Raw genomic sequence first — 13,510 nt, forward strand, 5'->3', positions numbered from 1 at the left:
GGACATAGCTCGCAACTGAATACGATTTTTCTATGTGTATACAGATGATATGCTTAATCGCCTGTCATGTTGTTAGGATGAGTATGTAGGCCTATCCAATGGTTTTCACGCCACATAACAATATTTCAGTCATATACTGAAGTATCATGCTGAACACACCCTGCAGATGGCATGGCGCCTACCCGGTCACATTATACACACCGGGCCAACAAGTGCTAGCATAACGGATGTACATGAAAACAAGGGACAACATGTACACCGAAGATGCCAGATGATTTGCAGATATAAATGTTGAGTAAGACCGATTGCATTTTAGCGGCGATGCGCTGCTATGTGGACATAGTATCATATCACACTGCTATAGACTATATGAGCACCGTTTAAATATCTCACGATGTCACGCAGATATCATCTTCACGACATTCAGGGTTCTTTTCGCTTCAGGGGCCTCCGTGGCTCAGTCGGTTAAAGCGCTAGCGCAGCATAATGACCCAGGAGTCTCTCACCAATGCGGTCGCTGTGAGCTCATGCTGGCTTCCTCTCCGGCCGTACGTGAGAAGGTCTGTCAGCAACCTGCGGATGGTCTTGGGTTTCCCCCGGGCTCTGCCCGGTTTCCACCCACCATAATGCTGGCCGCCGTCGTATAAGTGAAATATTCTTGAGTACGGCGTAAAACACCAATCAAAAAAAAAAAAAATCTTTTCGCTTCACTACGGTAAGAATGACCCCTGGTCTGGTGTAGAGAGAATGACAGGCGCCAACCAGCCCACGATGTTCTCCACATTCATCTTCAGTGCCATTGTAATGAAGTAATAAAGAAAGCCCTATAACCTTTACAACGGATTGTATGGAACTTTCCTTAATGATGACTGAATACAAATATTGTGCATACTCGAAATGATGATCTAGTGTTGTACTTGTGTATAGTGATCGAGTCGTCTCACAACTAGTCTGCGTTTCTATTTACACTTCAGCTACTCTACTCACTTCTACTCACTTCAGCTGTGATCAAGCCGTCAAATTGTCTATTTTGCATATCTACTAAAATCACCAATGATTTTGCCTGGATCACATCACATCCTACATGACACTGGTGTAACATGTTAATATACAAAATAAAATGATACAAACAATCGATCAAACAATGACAAATATGTCTGTAATTGTTTAATCGATTGTTTATATCATTTTATTTTGAATTTTAACATGTTACACCAGTGACATGTATGATCTATATTGCGAGCCGGGCAAAATCATTGGTGCTTTAAGCAGATATGCAAACACTTGTACATTGATTTACCCATTCAGCTGATTTGTTGTAATATTAAACACGCTGTGGATTCACATCACCCTTGTACAACAACATAAATTATTATTTAAAAACAAAAAATCACAAGAATTATCATCCTCTGACAATAAAGGTTTTCCCTATTCCATCAGACCTAAACTATTGTCAGGCTCATCTCTAGATCTTGCGAAATGTCACAATGTCCTGCATCAGGCTATGTAGTGATTAACGTTTCACATCGTACTCAAAAATATTTAACTTGTACGACGGTGACCAGTATTATGGTGGTGCCAAACTGGACAAAGTCCAGTGGTAACCCACGGCACGACCATCCGCAGTTTCATGGGAGACCGTCATATCAGAGAAGAAGCCAGCATGAACTGGGATTGGTGAGATTCTCTCGAGTCATTGTACATAGTCCTAGTGTCCCAGGTCTGGCAGCGAGCAGTGGCCGTCGGTGTATTAATGTGGTTTGCCTTTAACAACATGTCATCGAATGGATGAAGGATGAATTAACGGTTGGGGTTTAACGTCGCATTTAACTCAGTCTTATGATGACGGGGAGTCATTAGGTGTGTCTTTTTGTGGCAGGGCGAGTCCATGCCGCCAAAGTGCTGCCGTCACTGAAGTATCATACCGAAGACACTAGACATGAAACCACACCTAGTCACAGTCTACAGACACCCGACCAACCAGTCCTCTTTCCTTGCTATAACCTCTCAGTGAGGGAGCAACAAGTACCATTTTTAAAGTCTTTGGTATGACCCGACCAGAGTTTGGCCCCAGGTCTCCCGACTTCGTGGCGGACGTTGTAACCATTAGGCCACCGAAGCAGTGACATGCGATCCAGGCAGAGGTTCAAACCCAGTCTTGAACCGTGAATTTCTATGTTCGTCTGCGCTCATTGCCCACTGTTCGTGGAGCTTTGGTGTCAATAAGTGGTCGCGTAGCCGTATTCTCGGTCTAATATACGTTGAAGACAACTTATCTATCATCAATATGATACAGAAACGTGCCAGATGCCACTGCTTTATCACGAGCACTTCGGTTTTACGCTACCACAGGTGATAAATTGTTGACTGTATCAGATCAAAGCTATGATAAAGACACTCAGGATCCCTGATCTAATCGGGTTCCTTTGCTCAACTAGTTCTATAGACCTACTTCGAATGGGTTAACAAAGTAAAATAGGTCTGGTTTAGGATATTTCGTAAATTTGGAACTAGATCAGCTAAAGCTAGAACTGGTTCTAAAATGACGGGCACCTTACACACATACAAAAACAGAAGACCAAACTAATTCTGCTGGACTGGAGAGAGAAAAGGGGTTTATTAGTGGAGATCATGCACTGACACTAACTACATTGAAGCAGTGGCTTTAATATCTGGCTTGTTGGTAAGGTTTGTCTGATAGACTTCCTAGCTTTCTCAGGTTTTTCCTAACCCTAAGTCAACATAACGATGTTCATAACTCTTACGTAGGCCTTACAAGAGGTTTAACTCAAATAACAAAGTAGTCAGTTACATCATCCAGCTTAATTACTTTAATATTGCGTAATATAAAGGGTTTACATTGCACGAACACTTGGCACTCCTAAAACAGCTTTCGGTCAGGTATAGAGACTTTCACTTTGTGCTTACACTTGGGTAATCATAAAAAAAGCTTTCCATTGGGTGAAAAGACTTAACTGACATTGTGCTTACAATAGCCTGTATATGGGAGCCAAATATGAACTCCACCAAAGGTCAGCTTACTGTGCCGACTACAAAGTTTATCTGTTCATAGAATATGTCGGTGCATCGATCGCTAAGATGCTTACAAAGCTGTCAGGGCCCATGACCGCGCGTGGTCGAATACAACTCTCGCTGTTTCGGCCGCGTTTTTGGAGCCATTAGGTTTGTCATGTAACTGCATTGCGAGAGTCGGTGATTCCTTCACCCAAGAATCTGCTCGCCATGCATTATTTACTAAAATCAAATCTTTCCAGGTGCCCGTGCATATATGAAGTTCCACTGCATTCGGCTCAGTACTTTTTGACACCATATTGTTGACAATAGTTCCACAGTCCATAACGAACTTTATAACCAATGCTCATAACCCCACCAGTGAATCCATTTTAAAGATTGGAGATATCGTCATTACTCAATAACATACATTATCTGACAACACTTCCCCTCATCCATCCTTACTCACGGGGAGACGGCAAGCTTACAAAATTTTACAAAAGTACTTAGGTCTATAAAACCATTCTTAAAGAAAAAAATTAAACGTGTAATTGAATGGAGCGCTATCATAGATTATTAGTCCTAAAAACTCGTCCAAGAAATTGTTTTATAGATATATATATAAATAAATGAGGTGGTTTAAGCATTCAAAATATTGCATTCTGCGGTGGCAGGTTACGGTCATGAACTTTCTCGGGAGACCTGGAAGTGACGTCACACAAAATGTTTCCGTTTAAAATGGTTTGGAATAAATATCGTTCTAACGATATAAGCCTACAAGTTTCTGTATTAAAATTCAAGGCCGCAAGGACTGCACATCTTCGATGTCCGACGTCATCAGCGATTACGACACCTATATAGCAAGTATCAACTTTGTTGACAGGAAGATGGTACTCCATTGCGTGCATGCTGTTGGATTGCCGAGAATTTGTCGAAATGTTTTTATGACATAAAAAGTTTCACTCTCACAAAATTAATCTGTTAATATTAACAGAAATCCTGTTGTCCGAGTGATGCTGAAATGTATTCTGTTATTATAACACAGTATTGTGTACAGTAACTTGATTAAATGAAGATGACACACCTGCAGCGTCTTCTTGTGGCAGGGCAGTGCTACAGCCACTGACAAGCCGAAGACACCAGGCAAGACATGTACATGTAGACCTACCCCATTATGCTGACACCCAGTCAGCCGGCACTATTTTCTTGCTCTATCCTCTCGGTGCTGAGCGCCAGGCGAGGCAGCAACAAGTAGCTAGGCTACCATTTTAATAGTCCGAGTACACTGACTGTTGGTTGAACAATATTTTGATACATTCACTACATTGCCTCGCAAACATAGAACTCGTCCACATCAGACCGTATCCATTCAATAAACTATGATTATTTATTTTTTTATTTTAAAGATTTAGGCCTAAATAATATTGAATATACTCTGCACCTGGGTTCCGTCGAGCTCTGTTTTATCTGGGTCTACTTAATCATAGGTTTTATCGATCACAGAATTCTGTGTGGTGATCGAAGTGAAGGTGTGTTAAGTCGGCCATACAGTCGTCCAGGGCCTGTCCTCACTCGCTGGATAACTTAAAAAATCTAGTCAGTAACTTTCGGATTCACTTCAGCAGAACAGTCAGCCTATGTGTAGCTGACTGCAACTGCTCTTCGACCAGTGCTTCGGCTTGTTTGTTTTACAAAAACGTGTATTAAAAGTGAGTGTGCTCGATAGGCCGAGAATGGATTCGTCCGTTCACCAATCAACGACCGACAACTCGTAAGCCGCGTACTCCTGGTTACCATGGCAGCGACTGTTTGTAGTTACAGCTGGCCTACATTACGAGCGTCTAAGGCTAACAGTATGTACGGTACCGTAAATACAGCATGGTCGCAAACTCCGCTGAGATACTGTATTCTGTAGCCAATACGAACTGTTTTGTGCTGTAAAGGTAAGTCATTGTTTGTTGTGTACATCCAGATAATGTTATCTGGGACTAACCCAGATATTATCTACCGGTAAGCCTACTCGCTTGAATTGCGGCAAATTTCTGGGAGATGGGACGGAAGCTAGAGGTTCGAAAATTCAAGTGATTCAAAAGTAGGCATTTTGCTGTGCAATAACGTTGGGAGGACCGTTTTCTTCACCCACGCCTTTTGTTACTAAGGAGATCACGTGGTCTCTAGCTTCCGATCCGTCTTACAGATAAGCAAAGGTTACATGAAGTCGTATTGAAGAGATATAGGCAATCTATAATAAAACAACAACAACATCTGGCGTAGGAACAGTTCACATAGCACCGGAAGGCTCATTTGTTTTATACTATCATTTCTCCACGTCAGAAAAATCTTACTTTTGTACATATATATATATATATATATATATATATATATATATATATATATATATATATATATTTTCATTTATTTGATTGGTGTTTTACACCGTACTATCTCGGCACGCCTTCTACCTCAACTGGCGCAAGTATATTTATACAGTAAAAATATAGACATCTCTTTAATGGCACTTCATTATCTTCAGACAACAACTGAAATGTACAGTGCTTTCACTGTATCGACCATATAGATAATATCCCATCTCTGTTAACTTGACTTGTTCAGAGTCTAAATGTGATATGTTAAAACCTAAAATGTACTTATTTATTTATTCAATTTATTTATATTTAATTTTTTGTTTTTATTTAAATGTTTTATTATAGAAAACCTTTTCATAAGGCTAGGTTCCTGTAACACTCTTGCACATATGTATATTGTTCAAAGCAAACAGGATATGGGAAAGGGGTCATCTCCCGCTCACTTGGTTTGTTCTCTGTACACGCGTATATTGTATTGAAACTGAGGTGTGAGATGCACGTACACCTTCGGAATATATAAGGATGTAATTTTATAGTAAATGACCTAACTTTTGCCCCCAAAAGTGCATTTTTAGAATTTGTTCTTTAATAGAATCAGGCAAGATGTACAACTTTGATTGCCATGAGTCATGGTCATTTATTATAATTAGCACACCAATCCACCAGTAATAATTGGCACAGCCTGATGAATACAAGTAGAGCATGTTAACACTGCTAATCTGTGTTAATAGCAATTAAAATGTCAGTGTTGTGATGAAAGTAATGTTACCTTTTAAAATTCAGGTACATAAATGTTAACACTCAGGCTACCTGTACCTCTTCAAGCAGAGCTTTATAGGGCATAGGTGTGTACACATGTACTTGATCAGTACCTTAGTCAGTGTGACTGTGTGGTCCTATAGTACATGCACCTCTGCTACAGACATGACCCAGCTAAAGATTGAAAAACATGCTCTTATGGACTATTCATAGTACACAAGAAAAGAAAACAATAAGAACACATAGTGCATGAATGTGGCCTTGTATAGAATTTTTCAACTAATGGCTAATCGATTGGATTCAACATACACGTACGCTATGATCCTGATTCCTGATTGGCTATAATGTGCAGGTATGAAAGTCTTAGTCATGCAGACAACTAGCTGCAAGTGGGTATTGCGAAACTCCCATAGCATTTCTTCAGGCTTATGTTGTGGATGTATTGCATACATATACCTAATGACTACTGGCTATAGGCTGGATCACTGACAGAACACCTGTGACCTAGCTAGCTAAAGGTAAGAATCCTGTACACGTAGATATATCATATATGGTAGAATATAGCATTTAGGAATAGGCTCCAGCCACCAAACTATTAGAACCAGTACATGTACTTGTGTAAAGGTTAAGTTGTGACATTATACAGATAGGACATGTAGATTAATTCTACCTTTACCTGATTGGTCTACCTGTAGCTGCAATCAGTCAGTACATGGACATACAGAAGGTAATGATATGCTATAAGTTCTGTGACCCAGCATCTAAAACAAAATAATGTACATGAGAAATATTTTCAAGAATGCTTTAAAATAAGTTTTAATTAATATAAGATGTGAAGTAAGTTGTGCTAATTAGGCTATACCTATACAGTATTTCAATGTAATTGTCAAAGTTTTCTTATCAGTTATACCCTGCCATACCATAGTTCACTTAAATTAATGTAAATATTTAAATCTAATATTAATTTATCTAATTTAATGTTGTTTGTTGTTGTATGTTCTCAGCTGAGTGCATTTCGCAGTATATATTTACAAACAAGCTAAATTAATGTGAGTGGTAAATATATGACTGCATGTACATTGTATGTAATAGTATAGGCCTATCATATGTGCCTGACACATGTAGTATATATAGGTACTGATCAGTGAGGTATACAGTGTAAACAGCCTGCAGTACATGTACATGTACAAGGCTTTGAATTTGAGAGTAGTACTGTACATGTGGATGTTTGCTGGCCTGTACACTGTCAAGAGTAAGACGATTATAAATCAATATGTAAGCATAGGTAATTGTAACTTCCTGCACATGAAGGGCCTCTGTGGCCAGGGGACTGGCATGCCAGCATGGGGCAATGACGGCCAGGAGTCTCCCATCAATGTGGTTACTATGAGGTCAAGTCCAGCTCGTGGGAAGACCTACGTGGGAAGGTCTGCTGGCAAACTACAGATGGTCGTGGGTTTCCCTCGAGCTCTGCCCAGTTTCCTCCCACCATAATGCTGGCCACTGTCATATAAGAGAAATATTCTTGAGTATGGCATTAAACACCAGTCAAATAAATATGAAAATAAATATATAACATTACTGCATAAATGCATAGGCCTGTTCCACATACCTGTATCCGTTGTAATTCAATTTGTGAATTTTATTAATTGTACTGTTTTGCTCTAATTATACAAATAAGTCATATGTACATGTATTTTGCTAAAAAGTAATGCATTATTCCCTCACTAAAACTTATCTGGACCTCTGTATAGTTACATTGTAACAATCTGTAGGCCTTTAGACTACAGTATCTGGTTGACAGAATGGTACTTCAAGTATATGTGGTTGTAGATGGTTATGTATGTTGTACAGACAGCAGCAATGCAATACTGTGACTGCACATGTATTATGCATGCAACTTCTTTGTTTTCAGAGATCAAATTTAAGGACATCAGTTAATAAGGAAATGACAGACAATGACAATAAACCAGTAACAACACAACCAGGTAATGTATGTGTATTTCTCACTCCTAATTTGTAGTGATAATCTCACAGTGCATACACGTACCTTGTGGCCATATAATCATGCATCCTGTCTGATTCTACGGTCTTGGCAGTCATATAATTAAGTGCTCGCCATAGTGGTAAAACAATGTCACATGATGCGATTTCAAACATATACTTGTGTACTTGATCATGTTTTTCTCCTAATCATGTATAATTAAGTAAGTGTGTATATACTGTTTTTGACCCCTTGCCGAGAATGATACTGACAAATTACAAACATGGAAGCTGATTGGCTTGGTAGACCATTAATCCACTATATCCACTAGATTACTTCATGATTCATGGATTATATATGGGACCATTTACACTAAAAACAGAAAAGAAATAATTATGTCAAATAAATATATGTAGTATATACAATGTGTATGTATTTGATCAGATTTGTTGGTCCACATCATGGGGAAATCTCTACCTAATGTTGTCATGGGGAAATCTCTACCTAATGTAGTAAAGGTTTTGTTGGATAGATCTTCGTTGACCTATGTAGTCTGTTGAATGTATGTGACATTCACCAACATTACTGATTAACTGATAAACTTTTTGATGTGAAAGTGAAGTTATGAGGCTAAAAATATGGTGTTACGTTTTTGTCTGAAATGTCTGAAAGTACATATTGTAGCTTATATATAGTATAGTATTTTATATAGTATATTGAAAACAAATGCATGGCACAAATCTTGACTGTGGATAATTTGCTCAAAACACCCTGTCTTAATTGTTCCACTTGGATTTTGGAACTCTGTCACGTCCAAGTAGCCATGGTTCATCCATCTGATTGTCAGCATGCAAGACCACGACAACAGATGCAATTTTTACACATGAATTCTCCAAGTAATTAATGTACTAGTATGTTACAAACTGGCAACAATCATGAAAATGTATATTAAAAATATATACTAAATTATTTGTCCAGACTTACACTATATAGTACTGGCTGATCCGATATTAGTATCATCCGCCCATCCTGATGGCGTCGTAAGTAAATCTTGATTGGCGATACATGTAGTCTCGATTAGACCGTTTTATGCCACTTTAGCCTTTGTATACAAGCTAGCTATAAACACGACACGATGTATCTTCCTCGAATTAGTAACTGTGCCGGGAACGTGACCCATTTGTGATTTTGTATTTTATTTTGAGAGAACAAACATGCGGGATTTGTTATAGGTTAAATGAGTTTATTTTTGAATGTTCGTGCTTGTCGTAAAGCTCCATGCAGATGACGGTTGGATCCTACGCCCATAATACGCAGATCCTATGCCCATCATATGTGGATGGTACACCCATCTTGGCTGTATGATCGGCGTATGACGTGAACATCTTGCTATGATATTACGCTTTTCCTACATGGATGTTCCTGTAGCAAGATGAGAAGCCTGTTGTCGAAAATTGAAAGCGTTGCATTCCACCTTTATATTTTTTGTCTTGATGACTACATGAGTGTTTCCCTTTTTGCTGTGTCTAAGTGTTGATCTTTGATATAGTAATATGTTATTGTTTCAATGTCAAGGCCCTCCACCTGGTTCAGGACAGCCACAACAATATGGTCATCCTGGTCAACCAGGTGGGCAACCATTCTACGGTCAACCAGGACAGCCCGGTCAACCACCATATGGGCAGCCTCAGTATGGCCAACCTGGGCAATCACCATATGGGCAACCACAGTATGGTCAACCAGGGCAACCACAGTATGGGCAACCACAGTATGGACAACCAGGACAACCGCAGTATGGACAACCAGGGCAACCGCAGTATGGACAGCCAGGGCAACCAGTATATGGTCAGCCAGGGCACCCCCCTTATGGACCACCTGGGGTGCCAGGTCAGCCAGGTCAGTCTTGGTAGTGAAATAACAATATTCTTGATATAACATTACATTATATTACAAAATAATACATGGTGTAGTCCCCTACAGGTATAACATTGCAGTGTGTTACAAAATAACACATGGTGTAGTCCTCTACTGATATAACATTGCAGTATGTTACAAAATAACACATGGAGTACTCCCCTACTGATATACTCTGTGATTACGCTACACATTGTTGTATGGCACTTACTACTACACCGTCTGCTTTGTGAAACGGGTCGCCTGATCTTAACTCTGTGATTACATGTACACATAGCCATATGGCACTTACTCCTACACTGTCTGCTTTGTGAAATGGGTCCCCTGATCTTTACTTTGTGATTACGTGTACACATAACTGCATGGCACTTACTACTACACTGTCTGCTTTGTGAAACGGGTCGCCTGATCTTAACTCTGTGATTACATGTACACATAGCGGTATGGCACTTACTCCTACACTGTCTGCTTTGTGAAATGGGTCTGCTGATCTTAACTCTGTGATTACATGTATACATAGCCGTATGGCACTTATTCCTACACTGTTTGCTTTATGAAATGGGCCCCCTGATCTTTACTTTGTGATTACGTGTACACATAGCTACATGGCACTTACTCCTACACTGTCTGCTTTGTGAAATGGGTCCCCTGATCTTAACTCTGTGATTACATGTACACATAGAAGTATGGCACTTACTCCTACACTGTTTGCTTTGTGAAATGGGTCCCCTGATATTAACTCTGTGATTACGTGTACACATAGCTGTATGACACTTACTACTACACTGTCTTCTTTGTGAAATGGGTCCCCTGATCTTAACTCTGTGATTACATGTACACATAGCTGTATGGCACTTACTCCTACACTGTCTGCTTTGTGAAATGGGTCCCCTGATCTTAACTCTGTGATTACATGTACACATAGCTGTATGGCACTTATTCCAACACTGTTTGCTTTATGAAATGGGCCCCCTGATCTTTACTTTGTGATTACGTGTACACATAGCTGCATGGCACTTACTCCTACACTGTCTGCTTTGTGAAATGGGTCCCCTGATATTAACTCTGTGATTACGTGTACACATAGCTGCATGGCACTTACTGATACACTGTCTGCTTTGTAGAATGGGTCCCTTGATCTTAACTCTGTGAGTACATGTACACATAGCTGTGTGGCACTTACTCCTACACTGTCTGCTTTGTGAAATGGGCCCCCTGATCTTAACTCTGTGATTACGTGTACACATAGAAGTATGGCACTTACTCCTACACCGTCTGCTTTGTGAAATGGGTCCCCTGATCTTAACTCTGTGATTACATGTACACATAGCCGTATGGCACTTACTCCTACACTGTCTGCTTTGTGAAATGGGTCCCCTGATCTTAACTCTGTGATTACATGTACACATAGCCGTATGGCACTTATTCCTACACTGTTTGCTTTGTGAAATGGGTCCCCTGATCTTTACTCTGTGATTACGTGTACATATAACTGCATGGCAATTACTCCTTCATTGTCTGCTTTGTGAAATGGGTCCTCTGATCTTAACTCTGTGATTACATGTACACATAGAAGTATGGCACTTACTCCTACACTGTTTGCTTTGTGAAATGGGTCCCCTGATCTTAACTCTGTGATTACATGTACACATAGCCGTATGGCACTTACTCCTACACTGTCTGCTTTGTGAAATGGGTCCCCTGATCTTAACTCTGTGATTACATGTACACATAGCTATATGGCACTTACTCCTACACTGTCTTCTTTGTGAAATGGGTCCCCTAATCTTAACTCTGTGATTACGTGTACACATAGCTGTATGGCACTTACTCTTACACTGTCTTCTTTGTGAAATGGGTCCCCTGATCTTAACTCTGTGATTACATGTACACATAGCCGTATGGCACTTACTCCTACACTGTCTGCTTTGTGAAATGGGTCCCCTGATCTTAACTCTGTGATTACATGTACACATAGCTGTATGGCACTTACTCCTACACTGTCGTCTTTGTGAAATGGGTCCCCTGATCTTAACTCTGTGATTACATGTACACATAGCTGCATGGCACTTACTCCTACACTGTCTGCTTTGTGAAATGGGTCCCCTGATCTTAACTCTGTGATTACATGTACACATAGCTATATGGCACTTACTCCTACACTGTCTGCTTTGTGAAATGGGTCCCCTGATCTTAACTCTGTGATTACGTGTACACATAGCTGTGTGGCACTTACTCCTACACTGTCTTCTTTGTGAAATGGGTCCCCTGATCTTAACTCTGTGATTACGTGTACACATAGCTGCATGGCACTTACTCCTACAGTGTCTGCTTTGTGAAATGGGTCCCCTGATCTTAACTCTGTGATTACATGTACACATAGCTATATGGCACTTACTGATACACTGTCTGCTTTGTGAAATGGGTCCCCTGATCTTAACTCTGTGATTACGTGTACACATAGCTGCATGGCACTTATTCCTACACTGTCTGCTTTGTGAAATGGGTCCCCTGATCTTAACTCTGTGATTACATGTACACATAGCTGTATGGCACTTACTCCTACACTGTCTTCTTTGTGAAATCGGTCCCCTGATCTTAACTCTGTGATTACATGTACACATAGCCGTATGGCACTTACTCCTACACTGTCTGCTTTGTGAAATGGGTCCCCTGATCTTAACTCTGTGATTACATGTACACATAGCTATATGGCACTTACTGATACACTGTCTGCTTTGTGAAATGGGTCCCCTGATCTTAACTCTGTGATTATGTGTACACATAGCTGCATGGCACTTATTCCTACACTGTCTGCTTTGTGAAATGGGTCCCCTGATCTTAACTCTGTGATTACATGTACACATAGCTGTATGGCACTTACTCCTACAGTGTCTGCTTTGTGAAATGGGTCCCCTGATCTTAACTCTGTGATTATGTGTACACATAGCTATATGGCACTTACTGATACACTGTCTGCTTTGTGAAATGGGTCCCCTGATCTTAACTCTGTGATTACATGTACACATAGCTGTATGACACTTATTCCTACACTGTCTGCTTTGTGAAATGGGTCCCCTGATCTTAACTCTGTGATTATATGTACACATAGCTGTGTGGCACTTACTCCTACACTGTCTGCTTTGTGAAATGGGCCCCCTGATCTTAACTCTGTGATTACGTGTACACATAGCTGCATGGCACTTACTCCTACACTGTCTGCTTTGTGAAATGGGTCTGCTGATATTAACTCTGTGATTACATGCACAGTCTGTATAAGGAGAGTTGCCTTTGTTAACTGGTGCTACTAATGGTGTTGTTCAGGTGGCCAACAGGTAGTGTGGATGAGCAGGCCCGAGGGTATAGCCGGCTGTCCCCCAGGCCTGGAATACCTCACTCAGGTGGATCAGCTTTTGGTACAGCAGCAGGTCGAGCTGTTCGAATGTAAGTTAATAGATTTTTACCAATGTCTTTT

At 40.3% G+C, this 13,510-nt stretch overlaps 1 protein-coding gene across 2 annotated transcripts in view; it reads left to right on the forward strand.

Annotated features, from left to right (window-relative positions):
- Positions 1-6,702: 6,702 nt before the first annotated feature.
- The window catches only part of LOC135469260 (phospholipid scramblase 2-like), a 34,330-nt gene continuing 27,522 nt past the window's right edge, over positions 6,703-13,510 (forward strand). Inside the window, exons 1-4 of one of the 2 annotated variants that reach the window (XM_064747862.1) lie at positions 6,703-6,864; positions 8,053-8,125; positions 9,697-10,017; positions 13,360-13,479. In XM_064747862.1, coding sequence (XP_064603932.1) covers positions 6,850-6,864; positions 8,053-8,125; positions 9,697-10,017; positions 13,360-13,479 — 529 coding nt within the window. In that variant the 5' untranslated portion in view covers positions 6,703-6,849. The remainder of the gene's footprint in view (positions 6,865-8,052; positions 8,126-9,696; positions 10,018-13,359; positions 13,480-13,510) is intronic. The other variant, XM_064747861.1, reaches the window with a different exon arrangement.

This window comes from Liolophura sinensis, chromosome 6, assembly GCF_032854445.1.
Source record: "Liolophura sinensis isolate JHLJ2023 chromosome 6, CUHK_Ljap_v2, whole genome shotgun sequence".
Classification (NCBI taxonomy): Eukaryota; Metazoa; Mollusca; class Polyplacophora; order Chitonida; family Chitonidae; genus Liolophura; species Liolophura sinensis.